General features: G+C 38.9%; 1 protein-coding gene across 18 annotated transcripts in view; it reads right to left on the bottom strand.

The window, feature by feature from the left end:
- Nucleotides 1-8983: 8983 nt before the first annotated feature.
- Nucleotides 8984-20455, bottom strand: part of madd (MAP-kinase activating death domain) — a 64024-nt gene continuing 52552 nt past the window's right edge. For 7 of the 18 annotated variants that reach the window (XM_018763603.2, XM_018763599.2, XM_018763606.2 and 4 more), the window contains 9 exons: nt 20271-20381; nt 19389-19496; nt 19005-19169; nt 18394-18466; nt 17962-18068; nt 14581-14589; nt 13999-14068; nt 11514-11560; nt 8984-10731 (listed from right to left, as the gene is read on the bottom strand). In XM_018763603.2, coding sequence (XP_018619119.2) covers nt 10618-10731; nt 11514-11560; nt 13999-14068; nt 14581-14589; nt 17962-18068; nt 18394-18466; nt 19005-19169; nt 19389-19496; nt 20271-20381 — 804 coding nt within the window. In that variant the 3' untranslated portion in view covers nt 8984-10617. The remainder of the gene's footprint in view (nt 10732-11513; nt 11561-13998; nt 14069-14580; nt 14590-17961; nt 18069-18393; nt 18467-19004; nt 19170-19388; nt 19497-20270; nt 20382-20455) is intronic. The other 11 variants (XM_018763604.2, XM_018763607.2, XM_018763608.2 and 8 more) reach the window with 2 other exon arrangements.

Here is a 20455-nt window from a genome sequence, read left to right as displayed (position 1 = left end):
TCGTGGATAATAAAGCTAAGAATTGAGGAATGTGACAACCTAACAAACATTCTCCATTGCCTTCATTGTCAGAAGGGCCTTTTTTGCAGAGCAACTTGTCAAAGTACATCTACAAAATTATTCACCAACCTTGAGAAATGTGTCACCAATACTCCGTCCTTGCAGTAAACAGTTTTGCAGTTTAATTTATATTAACAATCTGTCACATCCTTACTGTGCTGATAATAGGACTAAATACAACAAGCTCATGTTCTTGAGGTGCTAAAACAACAACTTGGCTGTATATCTTTTTATAGGTTTACACTCATATTCAGATATGGGTAAGTCAATTTTCCTGATGGTACCCAGACAACAGGTCAGTGAGTGAAATGCTGATACCCCCCTTTCGCTGGCATACATATTTGAAAGGTTCTTAAAATTCCAACAGAGAAATTGGATTTAAAGGCTGCTCCAGCCAGCTGATCAGTATTACCCCTGTACTGGGGAAATGTCCCATTTTCTGCTCACATACGTTACAGGTTGGTACAAACAGAGAGTCCAAAGCCTTTATTGTGGCCACCATCTAAATATATGCAGTATACAGTATATCCCCATCCTGTCATGTAGATAGAAGTCAGGAAAGGATGCCCCCCACCCCACTTCACCAGTGATAAGGTGAGAAGATCAGAGATGGATGTAGGTTATTATTGTTAAAAAACAGTGTGGAGAGGGGGGCTATCCAATTTTTCTCTCTAGATAAAGAGCTGTGGGTTTATCAAAGAAACGAAGATGAAACAATGAGGGTTTCCAAGGGAGGTAAGTGCAGGCAGGTATCTGGGCTAGATGGGAGATAGAACAAGAGAACAAGAAGGGCTTGATGCTTCACACCAAAAAAAGTTTTTTTATATTCTCACCTTTTTTATACTTCTACTCATTACATGAGAGTTTTGTCCCACCCACTTCCACTGATCAAGCCTCAATAGTCAGACAGTTTTTGCTGTGAAAAACAAGTATTTCAGATCTCAGTAAGACATTTTCTTTACCAGTGTTCTGCTGAGTCATGGATGGAAAGACATGGAGGTAGACCTTTTTCAGCTGGTTCAGTTAATGGATAAGAAGTGATTATAAAGAAAATGCATTGAAATTCGGTACCATATTGAGAAACATTTAAAACTTGTTTAAGTTTTAAGAATACAATGAATTACGATATATAAAATGTGTTAAACTTATTGATCATCAATCTTGCAACAACAGGCAAATTATTTTCCCTAAAGTCAGACACTTTTAGGACCTCACAACTTTTTCCCAGTATGCCTCCTGTCTGTGTATTTGCTTCTTAGAACAAAGCACCACCTGACAAAAGAGACAGTTTGTCATCTGAGGTTTCACAAAGGGCTACTAATCCCAGAGCTATGAATTATGTCACAAAAGCAGGACCTGCTGAAAAACCAATTCAATACAAAGAAGTGAATGACCTTTAGTCTTTGTTTCTAGTTCAATTCATAGTTTTCATTGTTTATTTATTCATGCATTTTCGAATCATGGTAGTTTAAAATATGTCTTGCTTGCCAGACTGAAATTACGGTATATTTTCAAAGAGACTAACGGACCCTAATGCTTTTAGAAAGTAGAACTGCTATGTCACAGCTTTTCTGTACCCACAACATTTACTGTGAGGGTTTTAGCTCAGAGTTGACTGGTTCTCATACCCATTGTCACAGTGTGGCATCTGGGTTTTCATACTGGTCCTGCTGATCTCATGCCTACTTTTATCTTGTGACACTGTATTTCTGGCCTTGCTTATCTCTTTTAATCATTATCATGGTACAGCATAAGGGTTGTCAGACTGGACTGACTGATCTTTTGTATTCATTGTCACATCATGTATGTGCCATCTTCATACATCCATTGTCATGGTGCAATATTCAGCTTGTCAGACTGGGCTATCCAACTTCTCACATTCTTTGCAACGGTTCAATGTATAGCTTGTCATCCTGGTCTTACCATCTTCTTATACTGATTGAAAGATGGCAATATCTATAATTTTAACAGTCTGTGCTTGTCTTCACAATATAAAGCTAACATGCAAAATTGCAGTAGAGAAGAAAATTGAATAAGATCATGGCAACACATTTTAAAATTAGTTTTTTTATACTTGTAGTATTTGGGAAATATCTGGAACATATATAATAAATAATACAGTACAAAAATACATGACTTGGTATTACCAACTTGACAGCTTTTCATAAAAAATAAATGTTTGTGGCAACACTAGCTCATATTCAATCTACGGAGGCATGCTGAGACCTGAAAACATAAATATGCAAAATGTGTATAAAGAACTACCAAACTTTAGCATATGTTTAAAATGTACAATTTAATTGAAACAGACATCTAATCACAACGTATGGAGGTGAAGCCCAATACACAGTCCAAGATGACACACATCAGCAGGTTGGCTGCTTTATAACAAAACATTGGAACCATCGTCAGGCACACCTGTCAGAGTGTTATGTTGTAGACTGCATGCAGTGATGAAATTTCAATGCAGCTGCTTTCTACAAGTTTCACATGTACAAAATGAGCAGTCAAAAGTAGTCAGGAGCACTAGACTCTAAAAGATAGGCTTTTCGTACCGTGGTGAAAAATCTGTATTGGTATATTGGTAATCAATTGGTACAGCAAGTGGGGGATCAACAGTTCAAGGTCATTGAACATACAGGGTATTTGTTCTATATTGCTCAATATGTCAGTATGCTGAACTGGAACTCTTGATATAGGGTGCACTAACAGGAGCATTGATCTCACCCCGGAATCCACAAGCTGACCATTGGTGACATTAGGCCGAAGGACAAAAGAGATTACACATTCATTCCAGATGGATATACCTTCAACCTTTCTGCAAAACTCAGTATTATTCAATTTTTCTGAAAGACGAATATTTTCATTTACATTAACCATAGAGCTGCAGAAGTAAGCACAGCTGGCTCAGAACCTGGATGAGCCTGTCTAGGATCTTCACTTGCTGCTCCTCCAAATCTATAGTTCCAGACAGGTTAGCTGGAGTCCTTAAACAGCATGCCTTGTGGTGGGTCCACGTGTTGGGAGGCTTCTGCCTTATCTAACCCATGAAAGAACACATTGTTTTCATGTATGAATGGATATTATACCTTATACAAGTTCTGCTTCTTATATATCTTACAGATGACAAAACTGACTTTTCTCCTTAGCGAGATGAGCTCTACTGTGTTTTCTTATGATAACCTTGACAAATTTGTCTAGCAGCTGTCAGTCAATCAGAACTCATTTTTATTTTGAACTTCCACCAAATTTGTAGCAACTGTTGCAATCATATTACGGTTAAATTTTATAGAAGAAAAAAGCACAATGCACTGTACCTTTAACAGGATCGTGCATTGCAGTTCTATTCCTATGAACTTTGAAATTTGATTTGATGAAATGAGTGAATTAGACAAAATATGTTTTCAGAATAATTTTCATTGTCCTTTTTACTTTTGAAGATCCACCAAAAAACCACATGGACCACATGTTGGCCCTATGCCCTAGTCCACCATTCTAGGTGTGGCAGGAAATAAGCTTGACTCGATGTGCTCATCACAGGAGATCCTGCCCCTCACAGTGGTCTGCGCAAGTCTGACAAGGTAAAGCAAGGTGTTTTTTCTTACTGAATACTTCAGTTTATTGCCTGTTATTCTGACTGCCTGACTGTAGAAAAATTAAAGCCTTAGCAAGCCATTAAAGTCATGTCTGGTGAATAAAATATCAAAGCTTTACTGCCATAAATACCCTTAAAACCTTGGCAACCTCAGTTCCCATCTGCCTTTGAATTTCTGAAGCCCTGTGATAAACAGCACTATCTATGTAAATTACCAAACATTAATATATTAATGTACCAAATGTTCAAATATTAAGCTAGCCTGTCATTGCATCACAGAGGAATTTAGTGGTTTACAATTTAGTAGTTTTTTTTTTTTTACTTTTGCATCTCTGGCATCTGTGACAACTTCCAGGGCCCAAAGTCAGGGATTTTTCAAGGTGGAGAGTCCATATGATCCACAGTCAATAAACATACATATATTTCAAGAGACCTGCGTAACCTTAACTTTGGAAGGCTTTCTCCAGCTTTCACACCTTAAACCAATAATGATAATTTTGTACACCTTTAAAAGTTATGAATTGCAGTTACAACGAATACACAATATCTGAAATCATTTTCTTTAAGGCTATATGGCAATATTTGTGAGTGTACTTTTAAGTTTTGTCTCGTTATGTAAATTTAGATCAATATTTGTTAATAAGTCTGTAACACTCTACTCATAGACTTGAAGAAAATTCCATCACCAAACAAAATCCCTCTTGATGATGATAATGGTCTTCTGATAAATGTCCAGGTTGGCGTCAGTGTCACTGTTTGGAACTTTGTTAACTGCCCCCACCAACTGAATAATGCCTTTGTTTTACACTTTGCATCGCTCCACCTCTTGTGAAATAAATTTTTTATATATTAGTCAATAATCACTTTGGTTCACTGTGTCCATGGAGATTGACTGAAAAGTTGCCAAAAACTGCTACTAAATGGTAAAGCTGACTGTTTTGTTTCCAGGCTCAGTAGGAGCAAAGACAGTGAGATCCAAATGAAGTCGCAGAGGAGGAAGAACATTTAACGTCTACTTTTTGAAGAAATTTAGAAATTGGCGCCACCTAGTTAATGACACTGAATCAAATATTAACACCTGAATAAAATGGAAAATAACTATGCCTGTATTTAGCAGGCATTGTGAATATAGCCCAAGAAGAAAGATGAAATAATCAGTTCATTAATGTTTTCAGTATGACCCATGGTGAGTAAAGGTGATTTGCTGCAAATAATCGATTTAATTAGGAGAGAGAGAGAGAGAGAGAGAGTGTTAATCTGAAAATTCTTGGAAAAATAACCAGTAGCATAACTAATAGTTATACACTACAACAGGTTTGGCCGGAGCCCGCTGTGTGACAGGTCTGGTGGGCTGAGGTGCCTTGCAGCAGACTGGCATCCCCTCCTGGGTGTGTCCCTTCCCCCTACAGCCTTGCACCCTGTGTTGCCAGGTTGGACTCCGGTTCATCTCAGGACAAGCGGTTGTACACATTGTTTGTTTGTTTGTGTGTGTGTATGTGTGTGTATACACAACAGGTTTCTCAAGGTAAATGAGGCAAAAGACATCAATATCATAGATGAAGAGGATTAAGTTGTAAGAGCTACTTCAAGATAGTCTGACACCCATTTCTAGAGCTCTGCCAAAAATTTTTTAAATGAGCATGACTCATTGAGTCCTAATGTTTTTTTTTGTTTTTCTTTTTTTTTTAAATTAATGTTCATGGCCCTTGATCATTCTTCTCTCTGCATCTTCAAATGAGGTTCCCTCTATTTTTGGCACCTGCTGGCATTACAAAGCAAGGTTGTTAAGAAACTATGCCCAGCATTCTGCTCTATAAATAAGCTTGCACATTAGACCACTGAGGAGCTACACAGGTGCACAGCAGAAAGAGGATTCCATCCTGCAGCCGCTTCCTTTGACTCAGGGAGACAGATTGGGGACTTGAGGGCTACAGGGAGGAAAGTAAAAGCCAGGCAGGTAGCATCACCCTCCAAGTGCCTTCGCAAGGATAATGAAAGGATAATGAAGCCCAAACCCCCAAAAGACAGCAAAGAAGCAGCCAGCGGAGAAAGAACTGGGGGCCATCACTAAAACTGAACCCAAAGCAGCTGAGGAGCAGGCACCTGCAGGGTGACAGACCAGATAGAGACGCCCAAAGATGAGGCTGGAAATTCTGTTAAAGAAGGGCCAATCACAGAGGACGAGGGGACTGAGCACTCCAAGGATGCCCCAACAGAAGAGTTCTAACCCAAACTGGAACCAAAATCAGAACCTGTTGGCCATATGCTTTCATTTCTTATATTTTCACTTACTTTTCAAGGAATAATTGCATAGCTTTTACAAGGCAAAAAACTGCATACTGTCACACAGCAAAACTAAGCACATAATGTAAAAAAAAAAAGATGGTTTATTAGTCTACCATTCACATAATGTGCATAAAGTGCAATGTTTACTTACAACACTACTGCTGTTGAATGGATGAAAAAGATTTGTTAACTGGATTTTCTGTGATGGCAGTGTTTGCTTAGTCTTAGGAGAATAAAACAATCAAAGCAAGCAGAGTCCAGGCTTTCAGTGTGGAGGGTATTCATTTTTTTCTTCCTGACATAGGTGCTGTCCTCAGTAGTCTTTTTTTTTTTTTTTGGACATTATATCTGATTAAATGAAAATACCAGCTGAATGATGACTCAAACCAGTCTCTGAATTTAATAAAGAGTGAATTAAATCTGTGTCAGCATTTTGTTGTCTGTTCAGTACTGGCCTATAGAATGACAAATTTATTTACAACACATCTTAGACTAGAGTATACAAGTGTCCCTCATATGACCTTAGCTTATATATGTCAAAAAAAACATGTTTAATAAAAGGATGCTTTGTAAATAAGCCTTTTACATCAGCTAATTATATTATATTCAATATGTGAATTTACAGGATTCTCTGTAATTGAGATTAAACAGAAATCTAACAGAAAGAAAAACATGGCCAATAACTGTTTTCCATTATCTTAGATTTACTTGGCCCACCCCAGAATTTATAATTGCAGATGTCTGGGGATTTAACGTGACTCTTGGGTGGAGGCCACCAAAGGACAATGGAAATTCAGAAATTACGGACTACGCTGTCCAAAAAGCTGACAAGAAGACTATGGTGAGTGCAATTTGATTACAAACACTGAGATACATTCACACGCTGTAACATTACATTCAACAGTGCAACCAAGTTTGTGTCCTGAATCAAAGCTGAAATGCCATCCACCATGAGTCTATTATTAATCAGTGCACTTTGTACTACACACAGTACCATGGGGGAATGGTATCCTTTTGTCTCGTATATCTTTGTCCCTCTTTGTGCTCCCACTTGCTGTGTAGACAATGTGGCCAGGTAGGTCGAGTTGGGCTATAATGGAAGAACCCCATACCTGGTAGCACATTGATGTCATCCACTGTGCCTGTGGTCTTGGATTACTGCAAGGAATAGACCTGATAATGCTGACAATGAAAGGTTAACATCAAAAAAAAAAACTTGTCACCCCTAGCATATACTGTAGCTGTACCACAGAGCTGGGAACAATTTATGTGAGGTGTCTCTCTGGGTTGTTGTAAGGCCATAGACAGTAAGTCCCACACTGTGAGAAGATGGTATTTTTAAAAATAAACTGTGAATTTTCAACCTGGCATGGATTTTTTTTTTTTTTTTAAGAGTCCAGCCATACAAAGGACTTATTGGACATATACATAAGGTAGAGGTAACAACAAAGTAATAACCATCAATCCTCTAAATCCTTTCAACAAATTTAAATTCCCAAAGGATCCAGATGTGGCTTTGATTCACAACAGTTCACTGGAGTATAAATTATTAAATGTATGCCAAGTTACTTACAATCAAAAATGACTACTTTACTCTCTTCTCACTGGTTGTACTGATTTGCAGTCCCGTATATTATTCCATATTGAATTTCCTTTGCCGTATAATTATTTTTAAATCTTGTGTAATTTTACTTTTCAATAGTGTGTAATGATGTGAACCTCAAAATCTAAGCTCTATACATGGAGAGACATGGTGGCACGGTAGGTTAAACGTGTGCCTACATCTCCTGACAGGTTTAGTGGGTGTGGGGTTTACATGTTTCTCCCTGTGTTTGCACCCTACCTCCATGCGTACACAGAAGGCGGCACTGGTGGTACTTCTATTCTGCCCTTGCTTTGGAAACCATGAGAAGTCACTATGAGTCGGACTTGACTCAATGGCACTTCCGTATGTAGTTTGTACATAGCATTAAAAAAAAAAAAAAAAAAAAAAAAAAAAAAAAAAAAAAATCATTGGAATATGTCAGAAATATTAGGCATAACCATTAACCAACCATTACCATTAACCAGCCAACCATAACCATTAACCGAAAACCTAACCAAAAAAGCTAATGAAATCAAAAAGTGGAGAAAGTCAGCAGCAATTTCAAGGCAACTGTCAACATACTCCAACTAGTATTTTATTCAATTCCTGCACTATTAACGCAAAGTTGATTCAGTCAGTCTGCATATTAAACACATCCAGGACATTGTTTTATCTAAGAATACTCTTGCACTGATGTCAAATGACACATGGCTGAGGGAGCATGACAATGCAAAGTAACAGGTGGCACGGGACACAGCAATGGGGTTTGAAATTAGAACACAGAATTCACTATGTGACCGAAAGTTAAGCTAAGCTATGGTAACTTTTTTGGGCACCTCACAGGTCATTCATTATGTATCCATCATCAACTTCTTGTCTTGTGCAGAGTAATGGTAGTCTGGAGCCTATACTTGGAGCAAGGCAAATGCACAACCTATTGAGCCATTGCAGCCGGCACTAATTAATAAAAGAAATCATAATAAGAAATGTAACTTTAAACTAATTCCAAGCTCTGATTTGAAAGATCCACTCATACTTGCATGACTACCGGTGCTGAATACACGGGACACATGCAGCGCTTGCTCATGCCGCACCCGTGGAGGTGAATGTGTATGAGCCTAAACCAGCTTTGCACTCCAGAATTTGTCTTTAAATTACACAAACAAGTGGATAAGAACCCACTCTATCCAAAAAAAAAAAAAAAAAAAAAAAAAAAAAAAAAAGCTTTGGGAAAATAAAAGAAATATTTTACACATCTGGTTTTTACTATTTCAGTCACACACAGTGGAGTAATGTCTCCACCATGTGGTCTTTGGTGATGGTACTAAAAGAGAAATGAAGAGCAGGTAAACCGAGCATCCCAGCAGTGAAGAATGACCGTATACACAGTATATTTTAAAGGCATGTACATTTGATGTTTAATAGCCAATTAATAAAATCACTTTTTTGATCTGGTCTTGCATGTGTGGGTTCAAAAGTAGCCGGTATTGTATGCATTAATACATACACTCTGTTCCAGAATGTTGTGTACAGCAAAACAAAGATGACAATTATTCATAAGATGAATTCTTCAGGTTCAACATCGTTTATTTTCTTATTGCCAAAGCTGTACAATTTCTATAAATAGTTTTTGACACTGAAATATATACACCTCTTGTCCCTCTTTCTTATTTCCTTGCCTCTACAGTAGCAGACTAATTTATTAACAACTGTATTGTTTTAAATTGCTTTACATTTTCAGAATTGTTTAATGCAGTACAGAATATTGTACTTCTCCCTCATTCAGATCCAAACACCAGTTTGGGCAATGTTTTTTAACATTAGATTTTTAACAGCAATATTTACATCCTATTATGGTTTTTTTCTCAGTACGGTACATCTAAACAATTTAGTTTCTTAAATAAGTGGTAACAATCTGTCTGTGCACGCATATTCATGAATTTCGTCCTTAAAAATAGTCCGGCGGAACAGAACTTAAAAAATACCAAAGTCTATGGCTTCTAGGTTTTCCCATGTGTTACTCACCCTAACAATGCTGCTAAAGCCTATTATGGGACAGACTTTTTTCCACCGGGAACATACACATATTACAACAGGACCGAGAAAAAAAGATTAGACAGTAATTACACCCAGTGGCTTAATCCACTACTTTCCTATTTACTGTCACTAAATTTATACATAAAGCAAAGATCAACTTCACTTCCTTTTATTGGCTGGGTCTGATCTTTTGAGTCACGATGCACTGTATTGCACATCTATAGGACGGACAACAGCTGAATTGTAACATTTGACTTTTAAAGTGAAATGTACTGCATTTAATTCTAAACGTATTTGTATTATTAACATGCAGGTCAACAGCGCTGACCACGGATACAAACATTATAACAAGTACAGTAGCTAAGCCTCCGTTGGCAAGCGAAGGAGATGCACATTTTTGACCACTCACAATACTGAAACTCGAGGAGGTTTAAAAAGCCATACAACGGGACTTCTTCGGTGTAGTTGCCCTTTTACCTGTGCGGCAAGTCTCGCCACCTAACCTTAGCACTGAATCACCATACCTCAACTGCTCACATTCAGCTGCAACATTTCCAGACATCCTATCACTGTGCTTCCTAAACGTTTCAGCGATTCTGACGAAAATTAAGTTTACGATACCATAAAGAGCATATTATATGTACAGCCTAAGCCTTGGCTAGATGTGATAAAAGTGTGCAATACGGACACGCGGCCACTGCGCGTCTGACACCGTTTGACGTGTGTTCTCACAAGATGGCGGCGGGCTGACAGACTGTTTCACTTCCGGGTAAAAACATTCCTGCGGGAACATGGCGAAGGTGCTGGAGCATAGACAGGAAGGGGACCAGAACTGGTGCATTCAGTGTTATATTTAAAAAGGACCCATATTAAGTAAGCAGTCTGATAGGTGGGGCAATGAGCAGAGGAAGCACAGGCAGCACAGGCTACCAGGAAGCATGAAACAGAACTCAAAGACACAAACGCTCTTCCTGTCCAATGAGGCAGCCAGCGACCTGATGTTCCAGGCCTGGGAAAAGCTGGGGGGGACAGACTGGGCAGCGAGGGGCAGGAACTAGCTGGGTACAGGTCTTGGGGGTTGAGCCCTGGGCTTGCTTTCATTCTCCTTCCCCCGCACTGCCGCCATATAGGAGAAGAGACACAGCACGGAGTAGCAGATCTGGTGTGCCTGGGAAGACAGCAGAACGAAGTGTGACTGGAGGCATCGGGAACATATCTGCACAAGGTGCACGGTAAACAGCCCCCACGAGCAGAGGAAGGAGCCCCTGTGAAACACGCACAATCACAGTGTCCCTAAACACAAAACCGGCACAGGTTTCAGCACTACAGAAAGGATTTTGTGCTAAAGTAAGAGCAAACACATGGTATAAAGTTTGAAAATAATTAAATTTGTTTAACTGACAATGAATTAGATAAGCACACACACACACATTTTCAGAACCGCTTGTCCCTTACGGGGTCACGGGGAACCGGAGCCTACCCGGCAACACAGGGCGTAAGGCCGGAGGGGGAAGGGGACACACCCAGGACGGGACGCCAGTCCGTCACAAGGCACCCCAAGCGGGACTCGAACCCCAGACCCACCGGAGAGTAGGACTGCGGTCCAACCCACTGCGCCACCGCACCCCCTATTAGATAAGCATTCTGATAAAAAAAATTGCTTTCAGTAACTCTTACATAAGGTTACATTCACCACCTACTCTCAGCACTGCTTTGCAATACTAATACCAGCAAACAAGTCTAGTGAGAATGTGTCACAGCATATGCTCCATTGTGCAAACATGTAAGTAATAAAAAGATCAAAGGCGGCAAGATTTTTCTCATGAAATGTTGAGAAGTTCTCAGCACATTAGCTTGACTCGTAAGAAATCTAACAGGATATACACATTAGAATTCACAATATCCTTAGACTATTACAATGGGCCTTGAGAAGAGGGACAAAATGCTCACCATTGGGGTCCTGTACTTGTGGATCACCACTTCTTTAGTTTCAGGAACTACAACCGGATGTGCAGAAGATAAAACAGAGTTCAAAACAGGTGGAAAAGAAAACAATCATAAACTGGAGTTCATGGACCATGTTCACAAGTCACAAGGTCAAGACAAATAAGACACTGGGCTATTTATTCTAAAAGGTCTCATCAAAAATATGGACTTTTAAAGTCACTGAGGTGTCAGACCAGACCTTAATACAGCATCCTTCATTAAAGGATTAAGTTAAATCAAAATTGTCAACTAAAAAAGAAAATTTCAGTGAGCTTGGTGTTTTAGTCTTTTAATTATCTATCTAATGGTTTCAGTACGAGACCTGGACCGTGGGTGGCAATACAGTGTCTTTCCTGTGATGGATGCACTTGGGTGATTAATGTGTTTACAGGCTGAGGACTTCATTTGTAGCAAACCGCCTGTGAAAATTACAGGCCGGATCAGTTTTTTGAACATTCTTAAAGTAAGAAAACCATGACGCGGCTAATCAAAAACAGTGTTAGAAGGAAAAACCGTGTTTCTTTCCAGATATGTGTCCATTAAACACCTATTTAGCAGCATAAGAGTAGATGGTTCAAGCACTGCTAATGGTGATAAGCATGAGCCTGGAAACAATGGGGTAAAAAGTGGCACAGCAGTCTATTGATGCAAAAATTTAGGGCAAAAATCTTGTCAGTTCAGTCCCCAAGTGGAGGACCTGCTGTTGCTCCTTGTAGTACTGACAGCGCAATCTATCAGTACACACGTGTAAATCCGTGAGCTTGTAGGTCTGTCTGTTTGCAGTAAAAACGTGTGTTAAGGAAATGCCAGAAGAGTGTGATAACACAATCTGTTTCTATTATAAAGAATGAGAACCAGCTCCCGAAGCTATGACCACCCGCTCTCTCTGTGGCAAATCAAAAAGTCTAAATAACCTATGCAAAAAAACACTTGGACAAAGCTATATCACCCATTTAAATAATCAAGTTAAATGAAGCTTGATTTGCAGGAATATTAAAAATGTATGCATTAAATGTACAAGCTGAGCCATAATAAGAAAAGAACCGAAAAGATACTTATCAAATGTTCTGCTTCAGCAATGTTAAATGTTTTCAACTAGTTTTCAAAATGTTTTCTACAGGAGAAGCTCCAACATTACTGATCAGACTGAAGGGGCAGAAACAAGGCAGGAGACGAGAAGGAATTTTACATGGTCTCTTCTCTTGCCCATTACAACTCATAAGCACAGCTACACTCGTTGAGGCTGTTTGAATGCTGGAGACCCTGTCCTCTCACAGCTGTTTTTGCCTCAATTGGCATGTGTTGTATGTGTGTAACTACAACAGAAAAAAGCAGAAAAAAAGTACAGTAAGAAAGTATCAGTGAGTGACTGGTTTGAAAGACTCAAGTTTTGGTTGATCTGAGAAATACTGTGGTGGTAGGAAGGGTAAAGGGATGAAAGTCGGAGAACGGTAGGCAATACGGCAGAAGAAAAATATAAGGCACATAGAGGTGACAGCACATTACCTGCTGGAGAATGAAGGTTTTCATAGCAGCAAAGGTGAGGAGACGCAGTGCAGAAGAAGCACATAGACACGGCAGTAACTCACACCCTCACTGAAGGGATGCTGGAGGGGAGCAGGGTTGCCCTAACACTGGACATACAATGGTCAGCCATACTTCTAATCCTGGACCCGCCTAAGCTAGGTCTCTTCTCTCACCTCTCACAACGCTCGCTGAGGCTGGAGACCCTGTACTCTCAAAGGCCTATCAAACCCCTATCACAGCTGCTCCTGCCCCAATTCCTGTGCGTGTTGTTTAATATCTCATCTTAGTATCGACCTCCATTTCCAAGAAAACCAAGAGGCCACTGAAAAATGGACGAGCAGTTTAACGTTTAGGGCCCAAGAGAACGCTATACTGCTGCTTACAGAAGTTAAAGGGCAACAAACATTTTTATCTCCCCCTGTCATTCCTCTACGAATAAACAAGAAAGATAATTAGCTATTCAGGAGGTACGCATACCGTCTAGACTTTAATAAACCTATAAAGTCTAGCTTTAATAAACCTATAAAAAGATGAAGTACGCAAAACACCAACAGTCCTTGTGGCCATCAAGGGCAGACCTGACTTGTTTTTGAAACAATTGGACCTCTGAAGCTTTATTTTTCTGACCTCTACGAATTTCAGTGACAAACACATATACAACTAAAAAAAATATATATATATTTTGGAGGCGTTTAGTGCTTCAAAATCATTGGTACATCTGTGTAAAGGTTTGCTACTACAGATTTGTGAGTTTCTTGAACAACACCTTGGTTTAGCCTGGTCCTGTTTAAATCTCACGCTAGTGTTGTTTGTACAGCCTTCATTTAACCCTGGCATTCATCACATTTTGCCAAGGGTAATACACAGAGCCTGAGTTACTGCCGTGTCAGGTACAGAGTCAGTATCAAAGCAATGTAATTACCAAATTCCTCCAGGACAAAGACGCCTTTGACAGTATTGCACTTTTTAATGTGATTCAGCTCTATGAAAACCTAAAAGAAATAAAAAAGACAAACAGAAAGGGAAACATTAGTAAATGTTTACTTCAACTTGTAAACAACAATTTTTCACAGGAGAACATAAAACAGTTAAAATGTTTAAAAAAAGTGAAAAAAATGTACACAAGTAAGCTCATATCTGTTCAAGCTAAAAGAAAAATCAAGATGGCACAATCATGGAATCTCCATGTACAGCGTATCCATTCCACGGGCATTCAACACTAGTTTGAGCATTGGGGATTTTAACAAGATGGGCCAAACATGCCTATTAGAGATAACTGTCCATGCTGGTTCTTTTTCAAAAAGGAAATACAGCCCAGGTAAACCATCCATGGAAATTCCAGAGAGGAAACAAATACAAGACAGCACAAATAACGCACAAAACCAAATCAATCGGCCAGAGAGCAAAACACAAAAACTGAATACAGAAGTGAGAAGGGACAAAACAAAACACAATTATCCACCAAATTTACTGCTAAGAAGCAAAGATGGCAGAGGATGTGTACCTTCCGCTCCTTGCAGGGGGAGGTAGCATGGGAGAGAAACGGACTGCATTAATACTGGACACAAGAGAACACAGACACGCACTGGCATTTCGACCCCAGCCCAGGATGAGATAGATGGAGTCTCCTCTAATATAGGTGTTGGTCAGTTACGTCACTTGTTTGCATGAAATTACTGAGATAGCCAGGAATAGTCAATAGGAAGCAGATGGCAATGCAAGTACCATGTAATAAACCTTCATGGTCCCCCAATTTACTCTCTCTCCGACACCTCTGCCATGCCCCCACCAGCAACGACGGCTAGCACCCTCCACAGCTCCATAACAGAGACTAGCTCCCTCCATCCACCCATCTAAGTAGCCAAAAATGCACCTACGATCACTTTGTAAGCCGTAAATTTTTCCTTATCAAAGTAAACCTCTCTAATCAAAAATGTAAGAAAAAGTCTTTGTTTTGGCAGTACCTTTGCAAGGGTACTAGAGTTTATAAATGTTTTCCCCATTTCTGAAAACTTCAGCATTAAACTTTAAAGTAAATACGCACATGTGCAAAGTTTTGCGGCTGTTGCATTTCTTGGTTTTTCCAGTCACAACCTGTTACATATAACAGTGTTTTTCAAATCCTGAGCTTCCGTGCTTCTAGGCCTACCTATTCCATTATCACAAAACAAAATCTTATCCCTCAATTTATTAAAGTGCATTGTGGGAAATTCCCCAGAGGCACTCTGTAACAAAGGCTTTCCCAGTCTGGCAGGTCACACGGAGGTAGAACACATAATTGTATAAAAAGACCCCTTAATTTCTGAGATCTCAAACATCATACCTCTTAACTTCATTTGCATTTCCACTTCAGACTGTTTGCTAATGAATTATACATTTAATAAGAGTTCTTACTTTATGAGATCGAGGGATAAACCAACATAACTGTTCTAGTTATGCACGTACAATAATAAAGAGGTTGAACTTCTTGTTCAGATTTTGACAGCGGTTCAGTCCTTTGCACAAACATTGTCTGATTTTATAATGCATTTTCTCTGGTCTTTTGTTTGAAAATTTTATTAAAATCTTATTCTGTGGAAAATAGAGCAGTGATAAGAGATATATATAATACATAATTAAATTTCAATGAAATTTAGAACTGAAACAACAATATTCTTCGGACACAGTGATGTGATAAGTACACTTACTGAAAGGTTTTTCCATTTTAAATATATTAAGACTATATCTGATCACCATTTATATGCTACCACTGGGTTAAAGTGATCACATTTAATAAATCTCACTACAAATTTGTACTTGGCAATTATTATTTTTTTAAAAAAGCAATTTCCAGGTGTGGAAAATGTGAGGAAATATGTCATGCCAAAGCCGACACGACCAAAGAAAAAAGAACTAAAAAAAATTGAGTGTTATGTGCCTGGGAAAAGATATATATATTAAAAAAAAGATAGAATTAGAAAGACCATCGTGTAAAAGATCATTTACATACACAAGAAACCCAAATCACTGCAAACATACAAACAGCAAGCTGCCCCACTAAATTAAGCTCATAGTTAAAAATGAACATAAAAGCACATCTCAAGTTTGCTAGACATAACCCAAGTTTAGAATGAGATTTCTGGAACAATGCTGTCAGGTCAGATGAGTCATAGATGGAGTTAAATGGCTGCAACGCCAGATGCCACATTTGGCACAATTCAAGCACTGCCTTTGAACATAAAAGCCTACATAGTTTAATAAAATGATAATAGTGGTGGTGGGAGCATCATGACAGGGGCTACATTACCACTAGAGGACCTGAGTAACTTTCCATTACTGTGTGAACTAAGAATTCCACAACGTACCAAAGAATACTAAAACAAAACGTAAGGCTGTCCACCAAAACTGAAACTGAGCTGAAAACTGCTGTTCCCACAGGACAATGACCTGATGGCTCAAAAAAAAAAAAAAAAATAAAAAAATAAAGAAAAAAAACAGAATTGTGGAGTGGCCAAATCAAAATTGAGAATAAAATGCAACTGAAAAATTGTTTGGGGTTTGAAGCGAGCTGTGCATTTAAACATGACACAGTTGAAGCAGCTCTGTGTGTAAAATGTTTACACGCAGTTATTTATATCAATAGAGGCAACACGCTGTATTGAGTCCAGTGATGTACTCACTTTTTCCACTCAAGGAAATAGCATTCCTGTTGAATTTTGTTGAAAGAATAGTTCAAATTTTCAGTGTTATTTTTTAAATGTGGTCACCTTATCCCACTGAGAGCATTTAAAGATCAGACATCTTTATCTTAATGTTTACAATGACAAGGATATTGATGGGATGGACTAACTTTTTCACATCACTGTATGCTCATTTACTGTACATTAATCTATGCTTAATTAATCATTAATCTACACTTTACATTAAACATTGTAAGGAATGTTAAACAGCGATGGGCAACACCAGCTAGTTACTGCACATAAAACATCTTTGTAAATTGTTTAACAAAATATACTGGAGTAAGGAATTATGCATTTCTCCGAGCATGAGAAGGAAGCTTCATCGCAACAAGTGCTCTGGGTGTGGAGTAAATGGATTCATTTTGTCAGTATATATGCACCTGAGAGGCTAAAACACAATCATTCAGAGCAATGTAAATACTGAAGAGAAGATGAACTTCAGTGAAATTCTGTGTTATTTTTTCAGCCATCAAATCTGGAAGCTACAATAATTCTCTGCTCTGAAGGAAAATGATTATCAGTATAAAACAAAGATATGAATGAAAAAAATTATCCATTATTAATAAAAGGTTCGTAAAATAGTTCCTATTTTACCAAGTACACAATGATCTTTAGCCAGCTAGATCATGAATACTTAACATTCCCCAAATATATTCCCGAAATTATTCTAATATTATTTAAATTATAAATATTGTTATATGTCTTTATACTGTTAATATTCTGTTCCACATTCAATGGGAATATATCTGGAAGACTAATTTCAAAGGACAACTTACATTTTAGACCTCAGCAAATTAAAAAAAAAAAAAAAAAAAAAAAACATTAGGCAAATCAAATAAAGCCAAACACACAATGACAAAATTATGGTTTCCTCTAAGGTGCCAGTAATATTTTTTATTGTGATGTTATCATATAACTAACCTTTTATATGGCACTTGCATTATCATATTTTCTAATATCTTTTACATGCTTATAATACACATAAATTTCCAGGTTAACATGGTTTAAGGGCAGCACAAAGAGGAAGCCAGCTTCACACTGTAGACAAGGAGCAACAGTGAAAGCAAACTTTGAGAGCAGGTGAGAAAGGAGGAGGAGCCATGAACGGCGTGCCACATGCGCGGTCTCGCGGTGGCTTGTGGTGCTGGCCGACGCCTCTACTCTACCTGGCTCTGCATGAACTTGAGGTTGATGCCCTCCAGTGTGACCTGCAACAGGCCGCCTTCACCTGTCTTCATGTCTTGTACAGGGAACTCTCCACCCAGTTCTGGACCTGGGGGATAACAGCATCTGTGAGTTCCATCCACATGCAGGAAGCAGAGATATGACCCTCTACTGTTCTACAAGCACTTTAAATATCTTGTCTCCTTCAACTCAGGCCTGTACAGGTGATATGGCACAACATGACATCAGTTTATTGTTCTTTGAATTTTTTTGGATCATAGCAGCTTGATCCATCAACATAATACATATCAATGGCAAAAAACACAAAGATAGAGAGGCAAAAAATAATGAATAAAAAAATATTACAGTATATGCCCATTACTGTAATGAATAAGAGTATTGCACAAGACTGCAGTTCAGTGCCAGTGCCTCACCTGGCTTAACGCTCTGCTGGCGCGCCGCTGCACGCTCCATGCTGTCCTTCACACAGTAATAGAGCTCTCGACACTGAAGCAGAAGACAAAATCAGCAGCCAGTTGATTCAATCATCTCCAAAAGAAAATAAAGTGCATTCCCTCCCCATGACATGATGAACATGTCTTCTATCTCTAACAGCATCAGAAATAATAACAATGTTGGGCTAAATAGAGTCAGAAAGACACAAAAATCCAGGACAGCAGCTGATTTTACTTCTTCTGCGTTCTGTCCCGACAACATGTCTTTGTAACACTTAACACTTCTCAGACCTCCACTAAAATGTAGTTTAAAAGCTTCTTCGTGACAGAGAAAAAAAGAGGGTCACACTAATACTATTCTTAATAGACTTCTTCACTGTAACTGTTTCCCAAAGTTTATGCAAAACAATATTATATGCTAAGCATTGCAAAAATTTAAAACTATTTCAACTTATTATAGAATAATTCACTGGTATAATTAACAGAGTGTGGAGCAGGGTAGAAAACAGAGTAGGATACCAGAAACAGTGCACTGACTAGAGAGCAGGAGAGGGAGAAGAGTCTACAGACCAAGCCTCCATTGGACTAACCTTCTTGGTGTAGAACTTATTGAGCTGCGTCTCCTGGCCATTGCGTCTCCATAGACAAAGGACTTTGGTCTTGGGGCAATAGGTCATGTTGATGAGCTTCTCATACCACCAGCGCTCATACACTGTGCCAATGCTGCTGCGTAGCACGATGCAGTCGTCACACACCTACCAACACATGTGCATGCTTTGAGCAATCTGTTTATTGTAAGTCAGTTGTCAGAAAAAAAAAATCACTTTAACGCATTCCAGACACATAAGGTATTGCCATTCATATTTTCATGATAAACCCCAATAACTACCCAACATGTGAGCTAAACAAAATATTGTTATTTGAATATCTGTGTGACTACAACCTCATGGTGCGATCAAAAGCTGCATTCATACCTCCATGAAGAAAATGTCTCCTGTGGTATCCGTCCCAGCATGCACCACAAAAGTTTGCTTCTTGATGTGACGGCTGCCACTGGGCCTGATCGACAGCTCGCGCCCACTCTGAGAAGTAGAGCACAGACTTCCATTCAGTTCTTACGGTCCACCTGCTTCTTGCTCTACATGAGTCACTTTAGTACAGCTGACACGGGCAACAACTGTTTCCTTAAATGCAAAGATCCTGGGTTAGAAACCCCTCTTCCAGTGTACTATCCTTGAGCAAAGTGCATATCCTAAATTGTTCTTGTAAAAATTACCCTGATGTATAGATGGACAAAGTATTGTACAGCTTAAAACTGCAAGTTGGTTTCGAGAACAGCGTCAAACAAATTAATTAAAAATATTGACAATAATGATAATATTGAACCTGCTGTTTCAGTTGTGCTGTTAGATTTTTCTTAATGTGTGGGTGTGATGGGTTGAGATTCTCAGTGTAATGGGAAGAAGAAGAAAAGTATTGTAGTTTTGTTATGGAAGGAATGTGACCGTGCTGATAAAGTGAAGAAAGATAGCCAGACTAACAGCATCACAGGACAAAAACCATTTGGGGTTTGTGACATCGTCTCCCCCAAAATGTCTGATAAAAGCCATAGAGAAAGACTATTTCAGAGAATAAAATATCTGTAGCGGAAGTCAAATGACGGTGAAAGGGATAAAAATGCTGTACTGAATATTACGTCAGTCGCACGAAAAAGGTCATATTTTCACAAGCTTTTGCAGCGGTTTTTCATTATAAAGGACCCTGTTATATGAGGACTCAGTGTATCAGGTCACCTGAAGTACAGTAACTCTGCATAATGTACTGAGTGTCTGAGCTTGTAAGTCCTGTTCCCTCACCAGTTCAGACAATTGGTCCAGGACCTCGTTGATCTCCTGACTGTAGGTCAAGCCGATGTGACACTTCCCCATAAGACGTCTCACTTTCTTCCTGATGTCGCTCTTATTCACCTTGAGGAGAGAATGTTTGCAATCAAACACCACCTTATTTCCCCAGGGAAACTGTGCAAACCATCTGTGAATAT

Source organism: Scleropages formosus, chromosome 11, assembly GCF_900964775.1.
Source record: "Scleropages formosus chromosome 11, fSclFor1.1, whole genome shotgun sequence".
Classification (NCBI taxonomy): domain Eukaryota; kingdom Metazoa; phylum Chordata; class Actinopteri; order Osteoglossiformes; family Osteoglossidae; genus Scleropages; species Scleropages formosus.
The sequence above is the reverse complement of the archived record's forward strand: the minus strand, read 5'-3'. Positions and strand labels throughout refer to the sequence as shown.